This window comes from Haemorhous mexicanus, chromosome 5 (genome assembly GCF_027477595.1).
Source record: "Haemorhous mexicanus isolate bHaeMex1 chromosome 5, bHaeMex1.pri, whole genome shotgun sequence".
NCBI lineage: Eukaryota > Metazoa > Chordata > Aves > Passeriformes > Fringillidae > Haemorhous > Haemorhous mexicanus.
Genome location: NC_082345.1, coordinates 53959018 through 53974104, shown reverse-complemented (window position 1 = coordinate 53974104; position 15087 = coordinate 53959018). Strand labels below are relative to the sequence as shown.

At 43.7% G+C, this 15087-nt stretch overlaps 1 protein-coding gene across 5 annotated transcripts in view; it reads right to left on the bottom strand.

Annotated features, from left to right (window-relative positions):
- PTPRZ1 (protein tyrosine phosphatase receptor type Z1) overlaps positions 1 to 13692 on the bottom strand; it is a 131800-nt gene extending 118108 nt beyond the window's left edge. For 2 of the 5 annotated variants that reach the window (XM_059847187.1, XM_059847188.1), the window contains exon 1: positions 13480 to 13692. In XM_059847187.1, coding sequence (XP_059703170.1) covers positions 13480 to 13537 — 58 coding nt within the window. In that variant the 5' untranslated portion in view covers positions 13538 to 13692. The remainder of the gene's footprint in view (positions 1 to 13479) is intronic. The other 3 variants (XM_059847185.1, XM_059847186.1, XM_059847190.1) reach the window with 2 other exon arrangements.
- Between the last annotated feature and the right edge of the window lie 1395 nt (positions 13693 to 15087).

Sequence of the window (15087 nt, the reverse complement as noted above, 5' to 3'; positions counted from 1 at the left end):
CTAATTGGGTCATGTAAGATTCACACATATTCCTAACAATAGGGCATATCTGTTCCTGCTGTCATTTTTTACAGAATCACAGAATCCTTAAGGCTGAAAAGACCTCTAAACTGATCGAGTCCAACCATGAAGTCCATCACTTTATCCTATCCCCTAGTGCCACCTCCACATGTTTTTTTTCAACATTTCCAGGAACAGTGACTCCACCACTACCCTGGGCAGCCTGTTTCGATGCCCAACCACCCTTTCAGTGAAGACATTTTTTCTAATAACTAATCTAAACTCCTGTTTTCATGAGGACAGCCACTGCTCAGAGAAATCATTAGAAGATTTTGTGTCACAGTCTTACCACTCACACAAGAAGTTTGGAACTTCCCATACAGACAGAGATGACTACTGCCACATGGAAACATACTTTGTCTGCTGATTCATGCATTACAAATCCCACTGTGGATAGCAGAAAACCAGAAAATACTGAAAAAAGACTCAGATTAAAGGATATCTTTGCATAATCCTCAGGAATTTTTCATGGAGGTATTTTTTACTAATGGATTAAAAGAATAATTTCTAGTCTAAGTATTCCTGAATGAATTCTGTTGAATGTAATACTGTCTTGACACTGGTCAAATACATACATAAATTCTAAACACAGAAACCTTTTCTGTCTCTTCTAAAGACATACCAAAACATAAACCTTTGAAGCTGATTAGGCAACAGTGCAGAAAATAAAACTCACAGAGAAACAAAATAAGGAATTTAGTTTTTTTACCCAGTGTTTGGTTCGTTCTAACACATATTGATTTATGTTTGCTTGATTTTTTTACCACACAGAAAAAGCAGTAAGCAAAACAGAAATCCCTTTCTTCATCCCAAATAAGGGAGGAGGAACAAACAGGGAAAAAGAATTACATCAGGTATGTAAGAATTATGCTTTAAAAGGGGTGCAGAAACCAGTCAAGGAGAACCCTGACAAAGCTGCTGGACTAATTTTACATGAGTAAACTACCATGTAACTGCCTGTTTCTTTGGCCAAATGTGCATGTAGTGAGAAATGGGGCTGACAGAGAGACCAAGCCATTTATATGAGAATATGAGAGGTGGAAGTGGAGAGGATTAATGAGTAATGGGCAGATGAGCTTGAGAATACTCTTAGAATTCAGCCAATGCAAAATTTGACACGGAAAATGAACTGAAATCTCCTATGGTTGTATCAGGTGTGGGAGTGAGAACACAGCCAGTTCTCTAAGATTTTCAATTGGCTAGTATTTTAACTCTACCTCTAGCCTGACACCATACAACCACACGAGCAATTTCAAATACTTTCCTTTAAAGGAGGTTTCTTACCTTATACTTCTATAAGTAATCTTATTTAAAATAGCAAACGGTCAACAGCCTCAAAACAAAATAATCAAAATCAAAGTGTAAATTTTTAAGTCTCATGATTTTATATTGTATTTAAGATACACAGCCTCCTATTTATATTTTCTTTTTTTTACTGTACGTATTTGGAAATGCTGAGAGGTACTTGAGATGCTAAGGGAGCACTCAGTACCTCAGCTTACAAATGTAGCAGTCCATCATGAGGAATGACTGGTTTATGTTTTTTTGGTGGGCAGCTGGCTGGCAAGGCCAAATGCATACAGCTCAGCTTTCTTTTTTTTTGCACAGTTTGAAACTGTGCCATGCTACTCACTGACAGGAACTCCTAGATCATTGACAGGGCTCTCTCCTGCTTCAGGTGCCACAGGCTCTTATAAAGCACATAGTACTCTACAATTACAAAAAAAAAATTAAAAACACCAGAAAAAAAGGTTGGCCTTTTGCTCCCAGATTGGAAACACTTTTCAGAATTCCACTATTGTAATCACAGAATCACTAGATTGGAAGAGACCTTCAAGCTCATCAAGTCCAACCCATGCCCTCAACTAAACCACGGCACCAAGTGCCACATCCAGTCTTTTTTTAAACACATCCAGGGAGGGTGACTCCAGCACGTCCCCAGGCAGGCCATTCCAGTACTTTATCACTCTTTCTGTACAAAACTTTTTCCTAATATCCAGCCTATATTTCCCTTAGCACAGCTTAAGACTGTGCCCTCTGGTTCTGTCAGTTGCTGCCTGGAGAAAGAGACCAACCCCACCTGACTACAGCCACCTTTCAGGGAGCTGTAGAGAGTGATAAGGTCACCTCTGAGTCTCCTTTTCTCCAGGCTAAACACCCCCAGCTCCCTCAGTCGCTCCTCACAGGGTTTGTGTTCCCAGCCCCTCTCCAGCCTCGTTGCCTCCTCTGGACGCGCTCAAGCGTCTCCATGTCCTTCCCAAATGAGGGGACAGAACTGGACACAGCACTCAAGGTGTGGCCTCACCAGTGCTGAGTACAGGGGCAGGATGACCTCCCTGCTCCTGCTGGCCACACTACTGCTGACACTGGCCAGGATGCCAGTGGCCTTCTCGGCCACCAGGGCACTCTGGTGGCTCCTGTTCAGTCAGCTGTCACCAGCACCCCCAGGTCCCTTAGTGCCTGGGCACTGTCCAGCCACACCGTCCCCAGCCTATAACATAGCAGGGGGTTATTGTGGCCAAAATGCAGGACTCAGCACTTGGACTTATTAAACTTTATCTGATTGGGCTCTGCCCATCCATGCAATCGTCCCAGCTCTCCCTGCAGAGCCCTTCTTCCTTCCAATAGATCAACACAAGCTCCCAGCTTAGTGTGGTCTGCAAATTTACTAATGGAAGACTCAATCCCCTCATCCATGTCGTCAATCAAAATATTGAACAGAACTGGCCCCAGCACAGACCCCTGAGGGACAGCACTGGTGACTGGCCCCAGCTGGCTGCAGCACCATTCACCACCACCCTCTGGCCCGGCCATCCAGCCAGTTCCTGAACCAGCAAAGAGTGCCCTGTCCAAGTCCTGGGCTGCAGCTTTTCCAGGAGGGTGCTGTGGGATACAGTGCCAAAGGCCTGCTGAAGTCCAAACAGACAACACCCACAGCCTTTCCTGCATCCACCAGGTGGGTCATACGGTCGTAAAAGGAGCTCAGGTTGGTCAGACATGACCTACCCCACTTAAACCCATGCTGGCTGTGTCTGATACCCTGGCCATCCTGTAAGTGCTGTGTGATTACATTCAGTATAAACTGTTCCATGACCTTACTGGGTACTGAGGTCAGGCTGACTGGCCTATAATTACCAGGAACCTCCTTCCCACCCTTCTTGTGAATGGGCATCACGCTGGCCAGCTTCCAGCCACCTTGAACCTCATCAGTCAGCCAGGACTGCTGGTAAATGATGGAGAGTGGCTCTGCAAGCTCATCTGCCAGCAGCTCCCTCATCACCCTGGGATGGATCCCATCTGGTCCCATGGATTTCTGAACATCCAAGCAGCTCAACAGTTCTCTGACTGCCTCCTCCTGGATAACAGGGGGACCATTCTGTTCCCTGGCACCATCCACCAACCCAGGAGGACAGCTGTCCTGAGGACAAGCTGAAGACTAATGTCACTTCTCCCACTAAAGACTGAGGCAAAGAAGGTGTTAGGCACTTCTGCCTTCTCCTCACCTACAGTTACTGAGTTCCCTCCCATCCAGTAAAGAACAAATGTTGGTCTTACCCTTCCTTTTGCCATTAATATATTTGTATAAACATTTTTTAATATCCTTTACAAAAGTTTCCAAATTAAGTTCAAACTGACCTTTGGCCTCCCTGATTTTTTTCCTACATGCCCTAGCAAGCCCCTTTAATACTTCCTGAGAGACCTGACCCTCCTTCCAAAGACAATACATCCTCTTTTTATCCCTAAGTTCCTTTGAAACCTCATTGCCCATCCAGGCTGGATGTCTGCCTCATCAACTCATCTTTTAGCACAGAGGGGCAGTCTGCTCCTGTGCCCTCAAGATCTCTGTTTTGAAGCACACCCACCTTGCCTGGACTCCTTTGTTTCTAAGGGCTGCTTCCCAAGGAACTCTGACTAAGTCTCCTAAATAGGTCAAAGTCTGCCCTCCAGAAGTCCAATGTAAAAATCTTACTGATCTTCCTCCTGATTTCACCAAATATTGAGAACTCTGTAATTTCACGATCACTATGACCCAAGCAGCCTCCAACCACCACACCTCCCACCAGCACACCTCTATTTGTAGTCCCTCCCCCAGTGGGCTCACTCACCAGTGGTGACAACAAGGTGTACTCCACACACTCTAAGAACTTCCTGGAATGCCTCTTTTTTGCTGTATTAAGTTCTCAGCAGATGTCTGGTAGGTTAAAGTCACCAACAAGAACAAAGGCTGGTGATCCTGAAATATTCTCCAGCACTCTCCAGCTTATGGAATAAGCTATCCACTTCTTCCTGGTTGGGTGGATGATAACAGACTCCCAGAAGAACGCCAGCCTTATTGGCCTTCCCCCTAATTCTTACCCAAATTCTTACTACAACTACCCTTCTTTTCTTTTTAATGTTAGAGGTGGTGATCCCTCTGACAGATGAAGCGTGATTGGGAGGCTCACTGGGCAGATCATCTCCTTCTACATCAACTTGCTGACCCTCTGGATTCAGGGGCTCATACCTATTCTGAAGTGGCACCTGGGTAGGTGAAGAGGCTTGGGAGGAATTCTTATTACCTCCCTGAATAGGGACCCGTTTCCAATCCCCTTCATCCACCAGGTGTTCTCCTACTGCCTGACAGTGGGAGGCATGGGAGTCCTCTGAGTCCTGGTGAGCCTCCCTCAAGGCTGGAAGGGCTGAACTCCACCCATCTCTTTCTGTATAAATTTCCCTATTACACCTTAGTCTTTCAACTTCTTCCCTAAGCTCAGCCCCCAGTGAAAGGAGATCATTCACTTGTTCAATGCCCCCTGGTACCACAGACAGGCTCATACACTCCGCCTCAGGAAGGAGCCTGGACAGACACATCCGTTTTGGAGGGCTCTATTTTGCTATGTACACTTTTACTTACTGCAGTTTTTCATCATGTAAAAACCATTACTAACAAAAAACCCCAAACCAACCAACTAACAAAACACAACAAACTAAAAACCCCACTAGCAGGAAGAAACCTGCAGCCCTGCCTGCCCTGCCTGTGTGAACTGCTGTGCCATGTCCTCAGAGACGTGCCATGCTCCTGTTTGCCCACTCCCATGATCAGGAGCCTTCTTTGAATTTTCAGAATGAATTTTCAAATTGCCAGCTTATAGTCATTTGGGTTTGTGTTAGTGCTACCCTAAAACTTGTACAGGTACTCTGGAACTTTTTCTCCTTGTTTTTTGGTTTTTTTTTTAAACACAAAGTGTGTTGGAAAAAAACCCAAAATACAACAGAAAGTCAGTTTTTCTGCAACATTGCAAGATACATGAAATGCAAAGGTAGTGACCAAAACTCAAAGATATGAAGAAAGAGGTAGGCACAGACAAGACTCTCCACAAACTCTGTGCAAATGACAGGTGGACGGGTTGTGTGGCCAGTGCACCATTTGGAATGGCATATCACAGACAATTGGAGTGCCCCAAGAAGCTGGAAGAAGGCTCTTGGGACATCCAGGAAGTCCCAGCCTGACAAATTTGTTAGTAATCATACTTAGACATGCCTATCAGAATAAGACTTAGCAAAGGTACTGAAAGAAATAACTGGCATACACTTGAAACTAAATTACTTTTTTAAATGGCTAGAAATAGAACAAAGTTGGTAGGTCTGGGGATGGAGCTAGAAGAAAAATTGCTCAGAGCAATATTAGGTCCCTTTTATAAAGCCAGCTGTTACTCTGATCATTAGCTATTTAGTCTCAGCAAGCAGATGTTTTTCTTTTTGGGAACTTCTGCTGAAATCATGGAGTTCAGCATATAAAGCAAGTGAAGAATCAAGTCTTTTTTAAAATGCTGATTTTAAAGGCTTATTTTTTCCTCAAAATATTTGCTGTAGCTTTCAAAAAGCTTTCTGTTTCTTTGGTATATGCTGCCCCTGCAGAACATTACAAATTTATCTTTTTTAAGGATTCTTTTTTTAAGCTTTGAAAAATGGCATTATTTTTGGAAAAGTGTATTCTGAAGCATTATGACACAAACCAGTCTAAATCTCAATGAATTCAATAAATCCTTCAATTTTCTTTAGGAAAACATTTCATGTGGTCTGGATAGCTTTATAAAAAATATCTGTTCTAACTAAAGAACTTACCATGACAAGAAAATTTTAAATGAGTCAGGGATTCTTTGTCACATTCCATTACAGAATTTACAAAACCCTGTCTTTCACTAAGATACATTTGATGCAATTTATTTTTATGCAATATTCCTAATTTACAGGATTTTGAAGACCAATTTTTTGTAACATGATTTTAACACATTAAAAGTACTCTGGACATCTCTTATTTTGCCCTTTTGATGTTGCTGTTTAACCACCTCTTCCCTGCTTTACTCTTATCCTATCTCAGCAAACAGATAAATGAGGCAGTGAAGATGGTTATCTTTTCAAACATTTATATTTTTCTACTACTTTATATTTCAGCCTTCAGATAACCCAATATTTAGCAGAAGTTTTTTGGCAATGAGGATGACAATTCCCAGCCAGATTACCAACGAAATCTCTCACTGGTCAGGTGAGAAGTCCTAGTAGCTTCATATAGAAATAATAAGTTGCTGAATGCTACCTGCACATTAGGATCTTTAATATTTCAATATCACAGAGAAAATTTCAAAGTTAATACATTCTTTATATTTAGTGAAACACAAAGGATAGTAAAAAACCCCAAACACATCACCTTGTATATCTAACTGGATGCTGTAAAAATCTAGATAAGGAAATAATGCTTTTTATATGGCAAGTAGCCAAAGCACATCTAGCCTATTTTTTAGCTGCTGAATCTGAAACTGTGGTGCAAAAGATGTATCCAATAGCCTTGACTTAGAAAAAAATTCAAGTGCAAGACATCTTTAAGAGAATTGCCCACGTGCCAGGCAATAGCAGTAGGCTCCAGGGCCCTGAAGCTCAGGCTGCTCCACTGTCTTTAGGTGATCTAAGCAGCTGAGGGCAGTAACAAGCAACTGGCTTGCCCAAGTGGTACTCAGCTGACGGGGACAGCTGATATAAAATGATGAGTTAGTGAAAAAACATTTGAGCTTTGCCCACCTTTGAGAGGTTAGTCTTTCAAAACTGTAGCCTAGAGTTCCCTTCTTTAAATAAGTATCTGAAACTATTAAAGAAACAAGCAAAATCTGATCTTTTTCAGAGCACAACCAGAGAAAAGGCAGGGGTAGTGATTTATGCATTGTATCCAGCAAGTAGATAATGAAATACTGAGTAGGAGGAGGCATGAGAACTCATATTTCCTATCTTGCTGTAGCATTGTACTAATTCAGAATTCTTAATTCAGAAGCCTGAAGTGGATGCTTAAGGAAGAGTGAGAAAAAGGAAAACTTATATGCTGGAAAATTTTCTTGCAAACTTTCCCAGGTGCCATTTCCAGCTCCAAAAACTCCTGAAATAGATGTGGTTTCCAACTGCTTAGCAACCCTCTTTCAAGATTTTGCCCAGAATCCTCTCAATTTATTTTTTTTAATTTAGAAAAATAAGCTTAATTGCTTCATATTACACAAGAAGTATGAAAAGTCTTCTGATTTGACAAATGTTTGGAGACAGAAGACATGGTTCAAATCCCTCTGTCTCAGATCAAGCCTTCTCTCTAGACTGCCTGGGTAAAAGGCTTCAGTGACTGGACTAGAACATGAGAAGGTGGCAGGGCCACCACCTTGTCCTTTGTCCTGAAGAGAAGAAGCAGCAGCCAGACCAAGACACCTGATTCTGTTAGCAGATATTTAGGGAAGCCTTACAGACTTAAGGTTCAGAAAGTCACCTGAAAGGACATTTGCATGTGGATCCAATGAAACTTAGGAGTGGAAGAGGCACTGAGATGCACAGCATAAGGTCAGGTAAGGCACATGCAGGAGAGGGACTACAGCTGCCTGAAGACTTCCTGGAAGCCATCAAAGTATGAGCTGAGTCAGGGAACCTTTTGATTGAAATTTTGGGTTTAGACACCTAAGTTCCACAGGCATCCTAGTTCCATTGCTGAGCGTTCCTCAGCAGATGTAGGATAGTATTTTCACCATCCTTGTGACTTTCACCACAGTAATGATTTCTGAAATTAACTAACTCAAACAAGAGCTCCTGGGGTCTTCAAACAGTAATGAAAAATACTGGTTTGTAGGGTGAAATGTAGCTACTTCCAATGGATGAAAGAAAAAACCAAAGCCAAGTATGGGCAAGATGTAGAAGGCAACAGGAGCTTTTGAGAGACATGCCTCATCTGAAATAATCTGACAATCTCACATACTGTCTGCTTTACTTTAAAAGTCTATTATTTCACCTCTATCAGACAGCACCATAATTACCAGCCAGTGATGCAAATAAACCCTCACCTTGTTTCTAAAATGTCCAGTTTAGCTTCAAGACTGAATGGACCAACATCAGTAATTTGTATTCAACAAGCAACCTGCACCATACCTTCCTAGAAAAGTATTCTGCCGCCAACAGCTCCTCAACAACCTGCAGGAGCCAAATTTCATTTATAGTCCCAGCTTCTTTGAAATATTTGCTATCTTTCATTTAGTGGATCTTGTTTACTTAATACTGTAAGTCCTTTTCTTCCTGTAGATTCATCTTTCTAATACAGAAGGCTTGACATGTATTCAAAAAGGTAACTTTTGTCTTTATGGGAAAAGGAGCTTATTGAATAGCCAAAGGATGTCTTGAACAGGAAAGCCACACAAATGGTGCAAGAAGCTGTGAGAACTGAGCTGTTAAATGGGAGCTGGGGGCTCCGGAACTGCCACAGACTTCCAGGCCCTACGGGGAATACTGAGAAGCACAGCACATTTGAAGAGGAATTGAAATTGTCAGGGAAAGAACAGAATCTGTTCACCCTTAAATTCCTAATTAGAGATCTCATAGTGGGAAGTGGCCACTTAAATGATGAGCACTGAATATCGAGGGAATAGCCTTCCTTAAGAAATGGGCAAGTGCCTATTTTCATAAATTAACATCCTAATTTCCAATACAGATTATAATGACAATATTTTCAAATTACCATCTTAGTTTTATACGTATTATTTAGTTCCTCTCCAGGAATCCAGAAAGAAGGGTAAATTCAGAGATGAAGTAAGGCCAAATGCAATTGAGAAAACTCTCCTTATAAATTGTATTGATTCCATGTTGAAAACTACATAACTATTTTAGAAATGTCCTACAGATGACTAGTGGGTTAAGTAACTATTTGGCTAAACTGACATTAATTTCAAAATGCCATTAATTTTGTCACTTTCCATACCTGCCAGTATTTGAACCTAAAATAAATCCATACTCTATATTTAGATTTTGATACATATAAATAAATCTCTACGGTACAAAAATGCAAAACATATATATGGCCACAATACAGGTGGTTAAAGTAGAAAATAAATGAGTTCTAAAATTCTCATTTTTGTTTTAGCTCTTATGCTTTAGATATGGCAGGATTAAATGTCTCCATAGGAACTATGTATCATCATCAATAGGAACATATAATCTTAAGCATAAAATGTGCTAAAGCATTAGAAGTAGTATACATTAATATTACTGTGATGTAATTCAGTTTTAAGTGTGTCAAATAACTGGCCCTCAAAAATATTTCCAAAATAAGAGATCAGTGCAAAAAGAAGGATCTGATCCCACAGTCCTTTAATAGTTTAAGGGCTTACTGAGTCCAAACACGTGGTCATGAGAATGAACACAAAGTGTGATTGGATTTGGGAAGCCAAAAGGGTGCTCTGCTTTACATTCTCATAATTTTTAGTAGTGACCCTCCCGTAAAGAGCACAGAGAAGTTTCTTTCATGTTGATAGTGAGGTGCCTGCTGCCTGACAGCTTGGAAATGCTGTCCTGATGTCAGCTGTGTAAGAAAAATAAGAATATTTAGGGAATTATTGCCATCTTTGTGCAAATAAAGGGATATCAGAAACAAACTAAAACCAAGAGATCTTTTCTAGATAGTTAGAAATTAAACTGAAACACAACTAATTAAGTAATTCATAGATTAATGAGCTGCATTTTAAAAGGCAAAACCCTGGCTGAGGCCGGACAGTGACAGCAGTAGGATGCAGACTAGCTGATTCTGGAGACAGTTTTTACTTTATTTAGGGAAACTACCCATACATTTGCTAATGAAAGCATGCAATATTTTTAACTCTTGCCTAAATATTTACAGTTCTTTGACTCAAATTTAACCACAATTACAGTCTAATTTGTTAAAATATGTTCCTTTTTCTGTGAACATTTTCTTGCCTACACAGATTCACAAATAGTCTACTTATTGAAAAGGTTCCAGACATTATTTCCATAGGAACAATGCAACAAAAGGCACAAAAAAGGGCACCCCTCACTGACTTTCAGGTTATATGGAACACATCAGCAAGCCAGGGCAGATTTTCAAAGAGTACCTTCAGTCTGAGATACATGCAAGCTGAAAATTACAGATTCATAAATTTCTCATTTGAAATAAAATTTTTAAAAACCAAGTGAATTGTCCATGTAGGGTTGGGGTTTTTTTTTCCCCTTTAATCTCAGTACAAGAAAGAACTTAATAGGAGATCTCTAACCACAGAGTAATGTTCACAAACAATGGCACAGGATTTCTTATGAGCTCTTGCTTGTGACTGAATAGCATCTCACTCCACAGGTTTCATTGGACTTCACTGAGCAGCACTCACTGAGAGTACTCAGATAATACCCTGCTCCATAAACAATTACATCAGTGCTCGATGTAATCAAGTTCCTTGGCTTCATTAACACTGTGAAGGAAGGTGCTGTTCATAACTCAGCAGGGATATCAGAACTAAGCTCCTAAGCATTTCTTCAGTAAGGCAAAGAATGAACTGTCACTGTCTTGTCATTCCCAGAAGAACTTTCTGCCTCCATCTGCTCTAACAGTTTATTCCTCAGTGAGGCTGACTTGGCTGCCTTGTCTTTTTTGGACACACATGAGACAGATTTCCCTGATGAATCTCCCAATGTCAACAGCAAATCTCCCAATGAGATTCTCTGGGAAGGATCACTGATAAAGCTCTGCACCAGACCAGCTAAGGACTCAACAACATTTTTTGAAAGTACAAGCAAATGAGACTGGGATCTACATGTTGCCTAGCCTCACACTAATAAGCATAGGCTCCACAGTGCAAAGGCAGATTGCCATGCTCTCCAGCACCAATCCATTCACAGAGCCCTGGGTCTAGTTTCTTCTGCACCAGAAATATTTAATGGTAAGAGCCAGACAGTCCCATCCAGTTCTTCTCTCTCACCAAACCCTTGGAACCATACATTGGTGGTATGCAATAATTTATTTTATATTTTATGAAAAAAACCACAGAAGAAAATTATATCAGGATTCTAAGTATTTGTTTCTATGAGCTAATGTTATCCTATCATAGCATATTTGCTATAGAGAGGTAATCAAACAGGAACATATTCAAACGAAATCTGATTGAACCAATCTAATAGCCTGTACAGGGTATTCATTCTTGGAAACAATCATAGTGTTGAACACACTGACAAGTCTAGCTCATGAGTCTTCAGAAGGATGCACCACTGAGACCAAATCAAATCATCACATCTAGAAAGGGGGTCCTCTCCAGGTCAGGTTTGAAAACAATAGTGTATCCGTGTAGAGAAACAAAAAGTTGCTGCACTTAAATCTTATGTATGAGTAGAAAACCTTTTCCCATCCCGTCAGATCTTGTAAATTCATGAATGAATATTACGTATATATGCACAAGTGCCCAAACCTTATATTACATAAAATCAGCTTATTTCTAATAAGATGCTAGATTAAATTATTAAAAAAAAAAACAAACAAAAAAAGTTACAAAATTATGTTTATGTCTTGCGTTGCTTCCAGTGTGATAGGATCACCTGAATAGGGAAGTTCTTTCCAAAATTTAATTGAGTTGTATTACATTATGATGATATTATCATACACTTGACCTGTTCTCAAACATTTTCATATATCTCTACACACAGGTAAAAAAGCACCTGCTAATTTTTTTTCATTTAAACAGACTTGGGAGTACATCTGATTTTAGGAAACAAGTTGTCAATGTACGAAAGACTTTATTAAAACTCATCAAAAGTTTTATAACAGACCATTCTTTGCCATAGTATAAAAGAATTATTTGAAGTAAGAGAATTGGGGTAAGCACCCTATTTTTAGGAATAGGTTAGTTTAAAAGTGTTATTAAAATGTTATTAATGCCTTTATGAATATGATACATTTTAACCGAAGATCAGTTACATTCATTATGTTTATAGTTGAATCATTCTACAGTATTTTCTGAAAAGAGGCAAAAACATTCTTCCTATAAAATAAAAAAGTAGTTTTCCCTAACTAGCCGAACTTGGTACTAAATTATAAGTGAAACCTAACCCCGATCTTTGTTTATAGAGCTGCATGGTTTCAGAAGCAGCTCCACCTATTGGGTGACAAATGTAGGTTAGTGACTACTTTGTCACCGAAGACCTATTGTAAGACTGGTTTTGTATACCAGGAGGTATACCTCCCAAGTTCCTCATACTTAAATATAAGCAGCCAACTGGTATTTTCTAGTGATCTATTTAATTAGAACTTATAAATTCAAAACGACCATCCAACAGGATACAAAACCGACCACAAAAGCTGCTAGTGTTTATTTGATGAAGCATTTCTAACAGCATTAAGTGACTCACGCGGGTTATAAAAACCATCTTATCATGTAACAGGGAACGGCATGAATTTTAGGATGCACTCTAGTCGCACAGGTCTGCATGAGCTGAAAATGAATTTGGTTATGTAAGCAGTCCTACTAACATCTATATATGAATCCATATTCTGTATGCGGGGTCCCACGTGAATGACCGACTCGTATTTTGCATGGTTTAGGGCAACCACTGACGTTACCCGTTCAGGGAGAACGAGTCCTTTTTAAAGCGAAATTTTGCACCATCCCCTTCTCTTCGAAACAGTTCATGCGAGACCTTAAAGTCATGATGGATCTCACATCCATCCCACGTCCCCAGATATGATCGATATCAGCATTGCTGTGCATGGATTTTCCCTCTCCCCCTGTCACCGGCGCACACCCGGTCCCTCCCCCGCGGGTGCCGGCAGCCCAGCGGGGCCGGACCCCTGGGAGGGCTCGGCGGGGCACGCTGGGGGAGCAGAGGCAACGTGGGCTGGCGATCCCCGCTCGGAGCAGGGCCGGCGGCGCCGTGGGGTACCGCGCATCCTCGGAGCCCGACGACTGAGGTAAAAGGGGTAAGAGAAACGCTCCCACCCGTGGTGTTGACAGCATGTTTTCGCGGTGTGAACACGCACGGACTGCGCCTGCACATCTATGTGAAAGGGATCAGAGAGACCAAAACCCACCGGAGCCCGGGGAGAAAAGTTGTTCCGAAGCCCGAAGATGAATTCATGCAGAGATCACTCACCCACTCTGAGGATGCAGATGAGCTGGATGCAGGCAACCAAGCGCCCGAGAATGAGCATGTCCAAATCGTCCCCCGTCTCCTTCCAACTGCCTGCCTGCCTGCCTGTCCGGCTGTCTCAGCCTCCTGCCCGCCCGCCGGCCTCCGCGGGCTGCTGCACCTCTCCCTCGCGGGGATCCGGCTCCGCGCCGCGACCGCGCCCGGCGGCCGCCCCCACGCCGCGGGCGGGATCAGCGGCGCTGGGAGCTGGCGGGGCCGCGGCTCCGCTCAGCGCATGGCGGGGGCCGCGAGTGGCTGCGGGGGAGCGCGGGATGTGCGGTGTGCCCGGGCGGGTGCGTGTGTGTCCGCTTGATGTGTGTGTCGCGACTGTTTGTGTGTCGTGTGTGTCGTGTATGTGCGCGCTGTGTATGTGTGTGCGCACGGGGGGCGGAGACCGCGCTCCGCTGGGCGGGGCGCGCACGTGTGCGCGCGTGTGAGAGTGTGTGTGTGTGAGTATGTGTGAGAGAGAGGCTGTGTGTGTGTGCGCGTAGGTATATGTGAGCGTGTGTGGATATGTCAGAGTGTGTGTGTGTGTGTGTGTGTGTGGATATGTGAGAGAGTGTGTGTGTGTGTGGTGTGTGTCTATATGTGTGTCTGCGTGTATGTGTGTGTGCGCGCTGGTGGGTGTGGATGGGGGGGTGCGTGTGCGGGGGTGTCGTGCGCGACGAGTGCGGTGGCGCACACCCGCGGGCGGGAAGAACAGAACCTCCCCCTGCTCCTAAAAAGCAGGAGGGAGGGAACGGGGGCCTGGGGACCGAGAGGGGTTCACACCGCCGCGGGTAGAGCGTGGCCCCGGGGTCGAAGACTGGGACGCAGCTCCAGGGCTGGCGGAGGGAGAGCAGCCCCGCGCAGGAGCAGTGCCCCAGACACCGCCTGCTTCCCCTTGCCATAGGAAGAAAAGTTTATTTCTTTAACAAGATCTTTCTTCATAAGAGGCGGAGACGGTGGAGTGGCTTTGGGCTTCTTGAGGTCAAGGTGCGCGGCCGCTGAGCGCAGCCTGGAGCACGCCGAGGGGAAGGACCCTGTTGGAGGCGATGCCCCGGGCCGTGGGTCGGGGCCCGGCTGCGGGCGCGCACCGCGATGGGCAGCCGTGGGAACGGGCGCGGGGCACCGGCGGCGCTGGGAACGGAGCCGCCTCTAAGGAGGTGCTGTTTGCCGACCGCTCCCTGCCCCGGGAACCGGAGGGTTTGCGTGTTCCCTGGGAACTGGAGTGGCAGCGGGGGTAGGGGCTGTAGCCGCGGAATATCATTATCCAACGGAGAAGTGGGTCAGGGCGCAGGCACTGGCACCGTTTTTCCGAGAAGTCAAAACAAGACCAGAAAAAAAGAAAGCAAAACCCACCCAAACTAGAAGTGAAACATGAAGGCAAAGAAACTCCAGGTCCCGCGTATTAGAAAGTGCGGGCCGGCGGGCCGAACAGCGCGCCAGGGCGATGCAGAGCAGCACGCGTGGGCCTGGTGCGGGGCTCCAGCTGAGCCCCCTTGCCCTGCACGCACCCGACCAGGCGGGGGGTGGCACCCTGCCCTCTGAGTTGCCCCTGCCTTCCCACGGCCTTCCCGCTCCGAGCTGAGC